Below are 16,466 nucleotides of genomic sequence, written 5' to 3'. Positions count from 1 at the left end.
AACAATTAATTTCTCTCGACTAGAAGCCAGCACGCACACACTCATACACACACACACCCTGATTCACACAGAGGAAGAGCAAGCTATTCAGCCCTTATGGCTACCCCACCCTTCAGCAACCCACAGCATGGAGCTGCACACGAATCATTCTGAAAATTTACACCCACTGATCTGCTTCCCATGCGGTGCCCATTAACTGTGTTGCTCGGTTCAGTCAGTGACAATATGGGAGAAATCCTGTGGCAGCCATCTTAGGTGTACCACTGCAGGATGTTACGAGGAGCTACAGTAAAGGACGACCATCCTTCAGTCTTTGCTCTGATTCTGTGTTCAGCACCATGGACAGCTCTGCCCCCCTGAACCCCCGCCTGGCAGGAAAGGAGAAGCCATCTCCCGCTGTCACACAAAAAAAGCATCTCTCGTTCCCTCATCTGTAGCTACACTACCCCCCCCCCCCCCCCCCCCCCCTCCCGCCCCTCCCATTGGCTTCCTTCTCACCTCCCCCTCTCACATCCGCAGCACCGACAGACCAATAAAATACAGAAAATACGTAAGCATCGACGAGTGCTCGGCGCAGGCGGAGAATGCTCGGTGTGAAGCAGACTAAACCTCCTCCAGCACCACTCGTACTGCTGACATCTCTCAGTGAGCGAGTATCATCAGGGCCTATCCCTGTCTTGACTTCGGGTATAATATACACTATATCTAGGCACGGTTAAGACAACGGCACAGCTATCATCTGGGGGTATTAAAAACTGAATTAGCAGGCTAGGACATAGGAAGCATCACTTCTAGAGAAAGATGTTAGATCCGTCGTCCAGCGAAGAGGAATCTGATGGGATAGTGGAAGAGGAAAGCAAAGAGGCGATGGCACCTCAGGCCGGATCCCGCATCTCTCCAAGCAGGACAAGCGATAGCTCAGGTGGACTAGCGCCCAGCAGCAGCCGCAGCAGTGCCCGTCCGACCAGTCCGAGCCCGTCTGCCGCCAGCGAGGAGAAAGAGGACCTGGAGAAGCTGCACAGAGAGGAAGAAGAGCGCAAAAAGAAGCTGCAATTGTATGTTTTTGTGATGCGATGCATCGCATATCCATTCAATGCAAAGCAGCCAACAGATATGGCAAGGCGGCAGCAGAAGGTAAGGGCCACTTAGTGCAAAGCCATAATTAATAACCACATGATGACGAAATTACTCCTTTCATTTCGCAGATGTTGTCATTGATGACCTACATAAGCTAGAACACGGGTGTGTGTGTGTGTGTTGGGGGGTTTGACCACAAGGCCTATCCGATTGCGAACGGATACATCACAGCTCCAGAATGCACAGATTGTTTTTTGACGCAAAATGTTGCAATCCTCAGAGCATGACAGGAGCGGGTATAGGTATAGACCAGGAAAGTGAAGGGACTGGTGGTGCTGCAGAGCTGCAGACTGAGTGCAGTTCATGTTCCTCCAATACACAAGCTTGTAAGTGAGATCAGTCCTACAGACCAGAAAATCAATTAATTGAAGGGACATTCAGGAGATGGTGATTTGCAACAGGACGGTGTCATTGTCTAGTTGGTCTACATTTTATTAAAAGTCCCGATCCCACTTAAATATGCAGTCTACATGGTTTTCTGTCCTGTCTTTTTGATGGATTCTCAATTCCGAGCCGTTTACACCATCACTTATCCAGTCAGTTTGGCCTCCCAAGGTGACTTTTAGGCACAGACCTCTTGAGTGTAGCTTAATAGCCTTTTTCTTTCATTTCCAGATGAGCTTGATTTCTGGCAGTAAACTGTAAAAAAAATGCATTAAACAACATTTTTCTGCCTCTCCACAATTGATTGTAAAGCCATTTTCTTTAAAATGTCCAGTTTATAAGGTTTAGATAAGTTACTGTAAGGGAAAAGGTCCCCATCCTGGTTTCACACCTCTGCTGGGTTCTTCGATTGATGCTGAAGCCAGTTTTGGGTCATGCTGTCCTTACTGTCAAAGTCATTACACAGGCCTTACTATACTGAAAGAATACTCACCTTATTGTCTGACAACGTCCCCGGTTTATCATTCTTTTTTCTGCTTTGTATCGCAATAGTTTATCATCTGGTCGTGCATGGCTGTTATTAATTAAGATATATCTCTGCATGTTGTGAGTGTGGCCACCATCCCTTGAGTGGACTGGGGTGTGCTATGAGTTTCTTATACTTATTTTCACAAAGGCAGAATTTAGTTTATTTGTGCTTGGTGAGACCACAGATGTTTCACTCAGGGCACTAAAGGCTGATCATGCCTCTCATATCCATTTGAGTCTTTATAAACAATAGTATGGTAACTGCTCTTAAACTACCGGTTTGGTTTGACATGCATACTCGTTTTTCTCTGGACACTGCTAAGCCATATGGTCTGAAATCTGCTGACTAATGAGGAAGTGCATGTGGGAGGCAGAAACCACAGTGTTTAACATCTATTTGTTTGTTTGTGGTCCTGTTGGGCATAGGTTACTGGTAGTCTTATCACAAGGAGCAGCAGTCCTCTGCTGTGATATTATGTGAAAATCTGGACACATAATATAATGCTTGCTGTCAATCCAGGCAATCGAAAAGTGTTGGTCTTTGTATGACAGTGAGTTAGTTTCATTTAACCAGGTAATGAGCATAATTCATTGCACAGAAACATTTAACATAAATAATTGAAGTCAGAGAGTATTATGTTACAACAGCTGTGCACTTTTATAAAGTCAAGGAACTGCACCTTAGTCATCCATCCATTTTCTATACCCACTTAATCTGTTGGTCAGGTCGTGGGGGGGCTGGAGCCTATCCCAGCGGTCATTGGGTGAGAGGTGGGGTACACCCTGGACAGGTCACCAGTCCATCACAGGGCCACACAGAGACAAACAACCACATATGCTCACTCCCGAGGGCAATTTAGAGTTGTCAATTAACCTAACATGCATGTTTTTGGATGGTGGGAGGAAGCCAGAGTACCATACGCAAGGAGAACATGCAAACTCCACACAGAATGGCCCCAGCTGGGAGTTGAACCTTGAGCCCTCTTGCTGTGAGGTGACGGTGCTAACCACCACACCACCGTACAGCCCCACCTCAGTCATAACATCCAATAACATCTCTGGAGATTCCTCTCCAGTGAGTGTGTGTCTAATATGCAGCCTTTCAACATGTTGGTTATTTAAGATTAGACAGAAATATGATTATAAGACCCAAACGCCTGAGAAAAACATGTGGGGCAGCTTCATGATAATCCGTTATTAGAAGCTCTGGCACACAAACGGCAGCGATGGGCTATCACAGAGAAACAGACGAGACTGCAGACTTTTCAAGCTTTGCTGCTGTTTCTTCAAATGCATTGCCATAACCTTGTGAAAGGATAAGGCAGTAACAGGCAGTTGTCTCTCTTTGATGGCCATGGGTAATGTTTACTGTTCTGCTGTTTTTTACTTGTTGTATCAGTGTTCATGCATAATTAACAGGTGGCACATATGTTTGCATACAAGGCTAACAATCTTTGAGCACACTTACACTAATAGCCCCTTTACACAGACTGAGTAAATTATTGAGATTATTTGCAGATATATAGATTGTGTTCATGCAATCATCATGATTGTCCCGGAGGGCAAAATCTCCCTTTATTTAATCACAATAATCAGTCTAAACTGCATGAATAGAGGAGTTAAACAAGGGCATGGAGGCTGTAAAGTTAAATGATTAATTTATATTTCTCTAGTGTTTATTATGTCTTGTAAAGATGTTTATGCGTGTAAAATTCGTTGATGATTTCTCTGTCGGTTGGTCAGCTTATCTGTCATTTGGTTGGCTTTTCAAATCCCAACTGTGGTCCAAGAATATCAGATATCATATCCTTGCCCAACATCATCATTCCATTAGTGAGATAAAAAGTATGATGATATATACAGCTCAAAGCATTACTGTGCTTAAGGTCTAACAAAGTTACAAGTCATTCTCCTCTTGAGTAATTAGAATTTTTTTCTCAAGAAAAATCAATGGCAACCAAAAGCTATGAAATTCTTATTTAATTACGAATTAGCTTGTACATGTTGTTAAAGATAATTACATTAAAGATAGTATAAATGAAACCTGATCTATCAAATTAGCATATTTTAATATGTCAGAATCCATGTATATTTCCAAATTGTATAACTGCTCATGTTAAGGATTTTTCTCTTTTAGTAAAAGGTTTGTTGCCCTGACGATAATCTGACCCAATAAGGTAATCTTCCAGTAGGTCTAAGTAATAGTGTACCTCTTGGCTCAGCATTTTAACATACAGTAGGTCAATGGTACTCTGAGGGAGAGGAGTTGTGTGAAGTGCAGAAGGGTTTGTGATGTGAATTTAAAATGAACACATCTTTGGTGTTTAGCACAGTTGGCAAATTAATTTGGGAGCCCCGACTTTTCAGTGTGCTTTGTTTGTTTTTGTTTTTTTCTATGTTCCAATATGTTAAAGCAGGATAACAGCTTTTTAATGCACTTGCTGTATTTCAAACAAACCTGTCCATATGAATCGTTTTCTCACCTCTGTATTGCCGTTTGTCTTTGTGAAAAAGAAGCTGGAGTAAGAACAAAGGACTCTGGGAAGATAATCATACAAACAAAAAAACACAAATTATCATGAGAGCAAATGTTAATGATGAAGTTGAGAGGAATTTTGTTGCAACAGCTTAGACACAAAAAGCGATAAGAATCATTGAAGTACTTTGGCAGAGCTCAGCAAGATGTTTGCACAGATAAGCCAGCATATGAAAGGTCATACATGGATGTAATTATCTCATCTTTGTCGATAACAGAAAAATACACATTCATGATTCAAACGACTGCTGTTTCACTAGTGTGTATTTCCTTATTTCTCATCTATTTTTTCAAGTAAATGAGAAATTATTTTACAAGATAACACTGAAATTGTGGGCATACATATACAAATATCTTAGGTGAAATGCCCGCTCTTGTGATGCTCATGAAACACATGTAGATCAATGTAGATGAAAGACAGGAGCAATAAATGGAGAGCACAAGTATGACACTGAAATCATTTGCATTGTTATGTAAGACGTCTAAATGGTGTTCTGCCTGAAAAAAAACATCCGTCAGCAATGAAAGACACTGTGCAGGCAGTGTAAAAGTCAAGCTTTTAGTTAACAATAAAACATGTCAATCAGAGTGAAAGCTGGCGCTTGAAAAAGTTATTCTCTTTCATTAAGCAACAGATTCGGCAGCATGATTTGAATTGCCTTTATTAATGTACTTTAGCCCTTCCTTTTAAGATATATGAACACCCATTTGATCAAATGGCCGTATCTATATATCTATATACCTATATATAGATATATCTACATATCTATATATAAATGTCTATATCTATATCTTCATGCTTTGTCTTCTCTTTCTCTAGTTTTATGTGGAATGCCCTGAAGCAAACACTTGCCTATATTTGTGAGCTCTTTTAAACAGTCCAATTTAGGACATGTCAGTTCAAATTGTGATTTAGGGATTTCTTTGGTGATGAGAAGTTTTATCTCCAGATTTTAAAAAAAATTCTCTTGTACGTTTTAGCAACAGTAGTACTAAAGAGTAAAGGTGTTCATTGATAGTACAAACATGGAGGTGGATTTCGAAAGGGCGACAGCTGAAAAGCAGCAGGTGAAATATCCCCTCACCCACAATCTGTGCAGCTTCGTGTAACATATCGCAGCTTCACAAATTACACATCTCTTTTTCTGTTAGGGCACAGCCAAAAAGGAAAGCTAAGATTTAATTTGTAATAATGTCTTTTCCAGAACATCAAACTAAATGGAGAGAGGGTCAAATTGACCAATGTTTGCCATGTTAATAATCCGTTACTGCTGCCTGTTTCTCATAAGGGGCAATGCAGTGCTCACAGAAACTGCTACACAAGTGCAAATACTTCAGCAAAAACAGCTTGTAAGTAATGTAAAACATTTTTTTTTGTTAGTTATCATATAGATATTATTCCACATAGGTATGTGGTGTTTGATCTATCTTGAGCACAGTGTTTCATAATTTGATATCTTGCTTCTTCAGCTGCTCTTGTTTAAAGTACAAGATGCACTTGTTAATTACTGTCTGACTTATAGTATGCATCCTCACAGAGCCTACATTAAGTGTTTTCTGTTTTTTGGGTAAGCAATGGTTAACCAGCTTCACTCTCCTATCAGAGATCTGGGCAAGGTCTTATCTTAGCCTTGAGAATAAATATTACCTGTTGAACTCAGCTAGAAAATGAGTTGCTGTAGCATAAAGACACCTCATTGGAATTCGAATTAGAAGCCATTTATTGTCATTGTATTATGCATACTGAAATTGCAGATCAAGGTTTCAGAACATTTTTCTGCTGGTAATGACTGTAGTTATGATGAAAACTGAAACACTGATGTCCGTACAACCACACTTAAAGAAATGTTGCTGTTTTCTGAAGGACGCAGCTCTTGGGGTGGAAATCAGATTTGTCTGGTTGAGAACAGTTGCTATGTTCTCACACTGCTTCCGAGGATGGAGACAGATAGATCTGCAGAGTCATGTGATTCCTTGTTAGATCGCTGCATAAGATACAGTATACACTGAAAAACAAATTATGTCAGTTTCCTTGCAACATCAACATTTGTTAAACCAAGAATATGAAATGAAAGCAAACCAAAGTTACATCAGCTAGTGTGTGGGCTGCATGGTGGTGTGGTGGTTAGCACTGTCACTTCACAGCAAGAAGATTCCTGGTTTGAATCTTGGCTGAGGCCTTTCTGTGTGGAGTTTGCATGTTTTCCCCCTTCAGGTACACAGGCTTCCTCCCACAGTCCAAACCATGCATGTTGTATTAACTGGTGTTTAGAAATTTACTGTCGGAGTAAGTGTGTATGGTTGTTTGCTTCTGTGATGGACTGGCGACCCATCCAGGATATACCCTGCTCCCAGCTCCCCCAATCTTGCGTAGGATTAAGCGGGTACAGAAAATGGATGAATGAATCAGCTACTGCCACATGTTTGTATGTCCTTGAACTGTTGTATTTACATGCTCTCTTCTTACATTGTATTTCTTTTTCTGATAATTACAAGATAGTTTTCTCATAATTGTGTGATTCTAATGAGGAAGTTTTAAGCACAGATAAAGCAAACATTTGCAAATTAATACCACATGTGGCTGCAAGTCATCATGCTTTTGTAAATTTTTGTCTTCTAAGGGAATTTGGGCAGGCAGCTTTTAGACAAACAATATTTGTTTGAACAAATGTGGGCTGTTATGAAACATTGACTAAAGGCAGAATTTCTAAGACATGAATACGAAAGGACAAAGAGGAGAGTGAGGGAGATTAGTTGTGCTGATTTTCCACATTAAAGACAGGAGTTAAGGCAGTACCATTACAGCAGTCCTCTCTGCTTCTCACTCTGATGGCTCCAGCTGAGTGGCATCAAGCAAGCACGAGGCTGTGTGTCAGGTAGATGCTTAGTTTGAGATTCAGATGTTGTTACATGTTTGTGTCACCATTCCTTTGAATAGAGTCACTACAAGTGAGTCACCTTCCCTCTGACAGACACAAAAAGTGGTTTTCAAAGGCACTCTTTTTTTGCTCAGGATAACTGCTTTGATCTCTAACACTGGCTCAAAATTGCGGAGGAAGCATCACTGAGCACACATCAGTTCCGTATGAAATATAGATGTCACTTAAGCACAGTGAAAAACATACAGACGGGGTGACAAAGTAAGGAGAAATTTGAAGTGAGAGTGATCTACATCGTCACCAGATAACAACCCAGATAAACACCTGTGAGATTTTGGACTTACATGTCCGACATTGCTCTCCACAGCCATCCTCACATTATCAAATGAGGAAATGTCTTTTTTAAGAGTGGCCTTACATTCCCACAGAGAGATTCAGGGAATCAATGCCAGGAAGATGGCCCGAAACGTAACGAAGCAGGCCTGTTTCACATGAAAAACAAAGAGTAGTCACAAGATACATTCATGTAGTTTTTTAATGCCTATAATGATTGTCAAGTCGCTTGTAATGTGTAGCAGTTGAATGGTGACCAAAAGCACAAGGAAACAGTGGCTGAATCCAAACTGGACTCAATTGTTTAGCTCGAACGTTAGTTTGTTTTAGCCTCACCCCTCCGCAACCTCTCAGACTTTGAAAACAAATGGGATGCAAACATAATTTCATGACTCATTACTAAATGTGGGAACAATGTGTTTCTCCATGAAGTTATTTTCCTGAAAAAATAAATAAAAGTAACCCAGGAAAAATTGCATCTGCGGGAAACAAATCATTTTTGTGACTATTTGAGGTTTTGTTGTGAGATTGACTTGAACCACTGGGTTTTTACCTACACTTTAGGTTTTCACCCTTGCATGTGGCAAAAAGTTCAAGTAATGTTCATGACATACAAACATTTCAAACATATTTTTTTGTTCTTAAATGCTGTCAATACTTCAAATAAATCCTTGATCCTGGTCTACCGAGATAATAAATCCCCTATCAGTGAGTCAACAAAAGAAATAATCTACTTTGTTACCCCCAACATAGTAAAATGTTTTATAAAAAGCTTCCCTGCTCTCCCTTTCCCTCATAATCTTCATATTAGTCATATTTTTCCCAAAGGCCTTACTAATGCCATCTGTTTGATCTTTTTTTTATCTCAGACTGCTTCCTATGGGTGGCTACATGCAATGCAAACCTTTACTGAACATCAAACAAGAGTTAGCAGAAATAATCACCTTTGCGAGCAGAGTGAGAGGCAGAGAGAAAATGAAAGAGACAGATTACAGAGAAAGTGATTTGTGACGGGGGGGTGTGCAATGAAAGGATTTATGACTGAGTCTTGATGAGAGTAATGTACCAGCAATGAAGACACTGACCCACAATCAGCTTTCTGTGTTACAAAGTATAGAGTAGTGCTTCCTTTTTATTAGATACAAAATTATGGAAATAATTATGGAAGCAAATGAAATCAATTCATTTCAAATTTAGAAAAAAGAACAACTGCAGCTCATGCTTGTTTAGTGACTTAATAATCATTCAATTTGTCTTTTTACTAGTTAAATTGTGAATTTAAAGCTGAAGTTGAAAGCTTCAGTAATCTTTCCTGTATGTACTCACTCTGTTGCAGATACATATTTTGTCAAAAGTAACTCATCATGATCATTTGATGTAGCATCATATCTTTCCTTTATATAAAAAAAATTATATAAGCACACATCTTATACCAGACAACAAGCATTTGGAATAATATAAAAAAAATGACCTTGGTTTTTCCCAAATGTAAACATGAATACATTTATTTGCCATCAAATTAATTTAATGAAAATCTGGTGAACTATCACTTCTGGATTCTTTACTTGAGTGTTTAATGTGTGCAATGCAAATGAATAACTTTATGGTTATGGACCAGATTTGTGCAAATTGTTCGGCAGATTAGATCCTCACTATTTCGTGGGACTTTTCGTGTAAGTTTAAATTCATTGAATTCATAAATTCAATTCAGTGGCTGAATGAGCGCAGTGAGGAAGCAGCTGAGTTGGATGTCTGCTGCTAGTGAGTTGGTGGTGTGATAATGGATGAGTGTTATAAGCAAAGCTTTGCTGGATGTGAACACAGTGTTCTCCTGGATGTATCAGCAGAGCCACAGCGATAGAGTATGACAACAGTGTGAAGGCTGGTTTTAAAGAGCCAGAGCTCCCTGCTTTATCCATGTTTTCAATGTGCTATGCTCTGTCCTCAGAATATAGACCTGGCTGCTTACTAACCTAGAGGACAGATATTTCCTCACATGACGCGTGTGTCTTCAAAACACGAGTTAGGGATAATAGCTTGTGCATCTGTCTTTGCGTAATTGTAGTTTTGTGACCCAGTCACTACACAATGCTGGTGTTTTGTGTTTGATGAGGCCTGCTGCTGGTAGAATTTGTACAGCTGTCATGCAGGGCCTGCTCCTGTACTCATACTTGCTGTTTACTCAGATATTGGCCTTTGGTATCATTTGCAACATGCATAAAATGCTCTTTGTGTGTGGTGAGTAGATCCGTTGACACCATGTTTGCTGAGCACCAAAAGATGCATTGGCGGAGGGGGAGGGGGGTTCTGAGCAAACAAATTTGAGAGCATCAAGTTTGTATGGTATGATATTAAGCCAATGTAAAAGCTTATCCTTTGCGCAAAAGTGAGGTCAATTCACAAGCAAAACATGCCATGTTTATTGCAGCATTTCTGGAGCTTATTTTTAGTCCTTAGTCTAAAGTGTAATTAAGATATATTCTTACACAAATCAATCAAAACTGCAATTCCCACTGCACTCTGCTGAAAGCTGCCCTTTCATTTTCCAGCCATTTAATTTTGGAAAACAGCCTAATTTAACCTATCCTATCAACGTTATATAACTTCCAGAAGCAGCTCAAGTGTGAGTCAGCACAGAGGCGGCTTTACTGCACAGACACACAGTTGCTACAGTACTGCACGCTGCATTCAATTAGCTAATGAATTTTACTCATCTCAGCACTGCAGGAACAGCTGATAAAGCTGCCTCACAAGTTGATGACATGTTGATTCAAAACTTCAAGGAGATAAAATCGTTTTTGAACATGATCTGTAGTCTAAGAGATCAAACTGTTTCAAAACACATAATATTATAATATTGATAATTTTGACCATAAGGTGCAACGCTATAAATTCTGTTGCACTTCTAGTAGTGACATCACGCTTAAGGCCTTATACACTAAAAATACAATAAAATCAAACCCTCTATTCATGCTCACAGTCACTCGGTGGCAGACTTGCTTCAGTCAGACAGAAAAATCAATCATGAGTCATGTTCAGAATGTGTCAAATTACCACGAAACTTAAATTTGCTGGACCAATATGTTCAATGATATTAGCCTAATGCTGATGAGGCTACAGTATAGCGGTTCTATATGTTTCTCTATGAGTCTGTCAATGAGTAACAGTAGACTATATTGCACTATTGCACTATAATGCACAAATGTTTGTATATTCTAGCATTGCGTATTGTTCATTTTGGTCACGGTTCTTAAAGGCAAACAAAAAAAACCAAACATGTCCCACATAAGAAATATATCAACCGGAATTAGTGTTATTATAATAAATAAAAATTTTAATCAGTATCAGCGTCAAATTACAGTGCACCCAGGAAACTCTTTGTAAAAGTTATTTGATATAAATGAATTTATTGTGAATTTCATCACATTTTGAATATTAACATCTACTGTTTGCTGACTGTGAAAAACATTTAGAAGGTCTTGTGAGATAGCACAGCGATCTTGTGACAAATCTTAATTACTTACATATACATACATATTTTACTTGTTCAGTTATCTATTCCAACACAAACACATTGCGTTGTTTCCACTTTCCACTTCTGTAACAATGTTGATGCTAGTAATGTAATAATGTTGACAGCTGCTTCTCTTGAGTCGGACAAAAATGTCTTCTTAGGGGGGAAGGAAGGACTTTGTGGGTGATGTTAAACCCCTTGACTTTCAAACATGGTTGCTGGCTCACAAGTTAGCTTTAGATATTCATAAGTAGATGGTTAAAACTTACTGGTCATAACACCCGTCCAGTCGCACTAAACAGAACAAGTGCAATAAAATAAATGTTGTAACCTTATAATTTTTAAGTCTTGGATTGTGAAAGTACTACATATTGGACGTGTACACAAACGGTCCTATTTAGCAATTTCTTGCGAGACTGGGTTGCAGATAGATTTACAAACAAAAATGTAGCTTTTAATTTTTAAGAAAATTACAATAATTTCATTACTTGTATACTTTACCTTTGCACCGAAATTATGAATAATAGTTGCATATAGCAATATTAAGAAAAATCCTTTTTCAATTTTCTAAAGAACCATTAGAGTTAACAAATGTGCCCATTGAGACTCAGCATGAACCTCTGTTGGAGGCTCAAGTCATACACTTTGAAATTATGTTCCGTTATAGCCTGACACATATCCAATAAGTAATATTACATATAATAAAAATCTGATCATGTTTAATGGACCTAAATTACGGACATATTGAAACTATTAAATGTTCTGCAGTGAGTGAACTTAAAATTTAAATCCTCCGTTTAAACTGTAATGAAGTTACTGTACATGGGCATTCGTGCCCTACTGATACGTGACCTCTGATTGATGCCACTGCCTACTTCATTGAAGGCAAATGAATCACTTTGTAACACTGCAATCTTGATAAGAGCTACAGAGAAAGAATCAATATGAGCAAAGCAGGAAAGTATGTCTTGGGAGTCTGACTTTACTGATGAAAATGGAGGCATTTTCTCTCATCCATCAGCTTCATTGCTAATCAGCACAGTTCTCTAATCAGCTATGAAATGAAAAGCATTGAAGCTGTAAGTCATAAATACTTAATGCGTTTGAAGTGTACTTTGGTGAGGAAGTGCACACTATTCACCTAGTTTACAGCTGCGTGCCTCTGTATCAGAGATGCAGCAAAACCCATTGTTAGCGGCTTGCTGTGTTGTCACAAGAAGTCAAATCGGCCAAGAGAAACTGTCAGTAGAAGCCAAAGTATTATTAGCTTTGACCTTTCATTGTAAAACCTTCAGGTAAAAGACAAATGTGTTCTGTCAGTGTTGGAACATAGTATCGCATCTTTTTTTTTATCTTACTCAGGTATCTGTGTAATTATTCTGAGGCTACATGCAAGTTAATGATGTGTGAGGGTACTGAAAACCATTCTACCACTGTCTACATGGGTTACAGCCCAGGCTGCAACCAACAACTGTTTTCATTGTTGACGTGTCTGATAACTATGTCTGATATTTTCTTATTTATCAAATTGACATAAGAAAATAGGGAAAAAAAACAACAAAACAAAACAATGCATACTTTTATTTACTTAATGATTGAGGTCAGAAGCAGTAAATTGGTATTTTGCTTGAAAATGGCCAAAGGCATTGTTTGATTATTGAAAAAAGCTGCTTTAATTAGTTTGTGTCAGTTGATTCTTGATTAATTGTTTCAGTTCTAATCACAGCCGCTCATTAATATGCAATTAACCTGAAAAATCCATTTGGTCTACTCACCATTAATACTGCTTTTTGAAACGTGCACTTTGAAGGTGTTAGGTGCATACAATGTGCATGTGCACTAGTGTTTTTCAGGTGTTTTTGAGATGTCTAAAGTTGGTGTCAATTATTAGGACTTATAGCACAAGTGTCACTTTAGCTTTGTTCCCAGACTTTTAAGTTTGTTTGGCTCAAATAACAATTACTATTATTTTAAATTGTGTTGCATTATTGGGCACATCTTTGGTGGCAGCCTAACAGCTCAACATCATGGAAGTACAGGCTTGTTTAAAACACACTCCGTCTTTCTATTGTTTCTAGAGAGGAAACAGGATTAGTAAAGATCATATTTGGGACAAATTTTTTTTTTATGAAAAAAAAATACACTTCATCCGTATGTTATACTATTCATTATATTGTGTAGTATAGGTATAAGTAAAGACATGCTGTATGATTAATTTATACTTTGCCTCATTTTTATGAAATGTACAAGCAAACAAAGACAAACATGTCCCCCTAGACCAGCTGATTTTCATACTAGTATTGATATTTGCATTTGTTGCCTCAGGATGTTCCTTGAACACCAAGGTCTAATAAAGCATAGCAGGAAGGGTCCACACTATCTCCCTACTTTCACATCCTGCTCTTATGAAGATAAATAAACCTGAAACCTTTGAGCAGAAGTACTAGTATTGATCTCTGATGATGTTGATGAGTTGCATTATGTTGTGAGTGGGACTTTTATGTTTTAGGCATTACATGATATATCATCCACATTCATGCTAACACAACAGCTGTGAAAACGTAGAAGAAGGAGTGATGTCTTGGTGAAAAAAATTGTGATACTTTGTGTTTAGATCAATAACACTTTTACAACAAACAATGAAGAGGTCATGTCATGACTGACCTCTTCGAGTCTATTTACGATATTTTGCATTTTTACTCCTGCCTACATACTAGATGGAACTAGATGTGGAATCTGACATTATATTGTCCTTATTTTCTTATTATCAAAGGGGGGTTAGGGTAGTAAGACAGACACACAGATGGTGATGAGATTGCCTCACAGGCACATTATATGTGGTACTTTTGCATCTCACTCCTACGCAAGTATCTGTCATTTGCGATGTACTGCTGAATGCACAGCCACACTCAGTAACAGCAGGTCTCTGTGCTGGGGGGGGGGGGTCACTGACCATTGGATCACTGACTCAGTAACGACACATAATTTCAATCCAAGGATATCCAGACCTATGGGAGGTTCACACCTCAAACAGATGAGGAGATGGAAACACAGCACACATGTGAAACTGGTACATCTAAAAATTTAAAGGCTAAAAGTATATAATTCAGCACATCCTAATTATTATGTCTGATTGGATATAAACGCCTCATGTCTGCATTTTATGCATTTTTTTTCGAACAAATTCCATAAGAGCAGTTTTGCCTACTCACTCTTTCATCAAACTTCATTTTAAAAGTATAATACAGACCCACAGTGCAAAATGCATTTGTTTCACTTATACTAATTCAACTTAAATTTGACTATTTTAAGTAATTGGTTATTCTCAGATCAAAATTTGATTAAAAGGATTATCTTCCCTTTCTTTTTTTCTTTTTTTAATATACTATATATCAAGGCATCTCACAGTTTTATTGCCTAACAGTCTGGGTTGTCACTGTCTTATTATTTTAAAGAGGGTGATGCAGATTTGTGCAAAACATTCTCTTTGGTTTAATTAAGTTCCTATTGTGCCGTAATGACAGACAGACCAGAGAGACAAACAGCACTGAAAACACATCTTTGATGATGAAAAACCTGTTCTCAAATGTTTACAGCAGCTCTGTGATGCTGCAAAAAGCTAAACTCAGCCTTTAAAATTCTTAAAAGAACTATTTTAACATGTTTCTTTAGAGCAGGTTTTATCACATGTTCACCACTTTAGCTTAGCATTCTAGCATTATCTGCAATTTCAATAAAGTAGACTGAAGCCCATTTTCACATGACAGTTCTGCCATATTGGTGCAAAAAGAAGACATACTGTACTTGTTGACCCTTGGCTGTTTCTCTTTAGTAATGGAAGACAAGCAGAGGCAGCTCAGCACAGCATTGGTTTGGGCTTACACACATCAAAGCTGGTGTTGCAGAATCAACTGAAAGGACAGCGGCGGTAGTTAGAGTGACAAGTTCCACAGTGCCAGCTTGCCCTTACACACATAGTGCATTTCGCTTCTGTTACTACTTACATTGCCAGTTTAGAGGTGCATAAGTTGCAGATCAACTTTAACTGCCCATGTACTCAGTGCCTCAGTACGTTCACACCTCGCACCAATGTGTGTGTAGCACAAAGGATCATCAGTTCCAGTTGAAAAGGCTGATGTAAAAAGGCCTTGAGACTAATAAGAGGGTCTTTATGTTTTGGAAGTGTACAAACACTTGACCTAATTGTGACCATGAAGAGTCAAGAGTTAAGTAAGAGAAAAAAATGACCCGGATGGCCAGCTGAGCCAAGTTTAAAGGCTATGTGCTCATTGATAGTTTGAGCTGAAGTGACACAAACTGTAACCAAAAACGATAAGTTATGAGGCTAGCATGGCATAAAGAAAACTGTGCCTTTTTTCTTGTGTTTTTTTTTCTTTGATTTTGCTGAGTATGTGTTGACTGCTGTTGTTTGTAGTATTCATGGGCAGGGAGACAAAGCACAGCTGAAGCCTGGAGGAGCTCAGTTGGGTGATATTGGGGTGGAATTTTTTCTATTTGTGGGTCCTTTCAGCTTCATTGGACCATGATCTACAATGCTCACGAGAGCAGTTTTCAGCTGTCTGGGTGTGCATGTGTATGTGATGGTGGATTCGTCAGCTCAGACTATGGGTGAAGAGGTTATCCAGATGGAAGATTTCAGACAAAGTGGGGTTTCACTCATGAGGGAGGATAACAAAAAAAGATCTAGACTCGAGGTAGTGATTCTACTCAGTAGGTAAAGACAAAAGTGAAGCTCCCAGTTTAATCTAAATTCATGCTCTCATAAACTGTCAAAATAATGAGTTTGTGGCTGAAATCCACTGCAGTAAGGTTCTGGAACTTTATATTATAGCACGCGATGGAGTGCTTATTCTTCCTTAAAGGGAAGTTGAAGAAAATATCTTAGAAAAAGAATGTGTGCGGTTAGAAAATGGTTGGATATGTAGTTTAAACTGTATGTGCTTGTTTTGACAATTTTTCTGTACTGTTTGTCCTTGCCTCCAAAGATAACCAAGCAGCAGCTTCAGCAGACCAAGGATCGCTTCCAGGCTTTCCTCAATGGAGACACACAAATTGTAGCTGATGAGGCATTCATCAATGCTGTGCAGAGTTACTACGAGGTAATAACGCACCATAGCAGCACCTTCACAGTCAC

At 38.8% G+C, this 16,466-nt stretch overlaps 1 protein-coding gene across 6 annotated transcripts in view; it reads left to right on the top strand.

Moving 5' to 3' along the window:
* The first annotated feature begins 549 nt into the window (after positions 1–549).
* cadpsb (Ca2+-dependent activator protein for secretion b) overlaps positions 550–16,466 on the top strand; it is a 73,096-nt gene continuing 57,179 nt past the window's right edge. For all 6 annotated transcript variants that reach the window (XM_072382047.1, XM_072382044.1, XM_072382046.1 and 3 more), the window contains exons 1-2: positions 550–1,134; positions 16,318–16,431. In XM_072382047.1, the coding sequence (XP_072238148.1) occupies positions 802–1,134; positions 16,318–16,431 (447 nt within the window). In that variant the 5' untranslated portion in view covers positions 550–801. The remainder of the gene's footprint in view (positions 1,135–16,317; positions 16,432–16,466) is intronic.

This window comes from Leuresthes tenuis, unplaced genomic scaffold, assembly GCF_036924035.1.
Source record: "Leuresthes tenuis unplaced genomic scaffold, fLeuTen1.0.hap1 SCAF_3, whole genome shotgun sequence".
Classification (NCBI taxonomy): Eukaryota; Metazoa; Chordata; class Actinopteri; order Atheriniformes; family Atherinopsidae; genus Leuresthes; species Leuresthes tenuis.
Note: the sequence above shows the minus strand (reverse complement) of the source record. Positions and strands in the feature narration are given on the sequence as shown.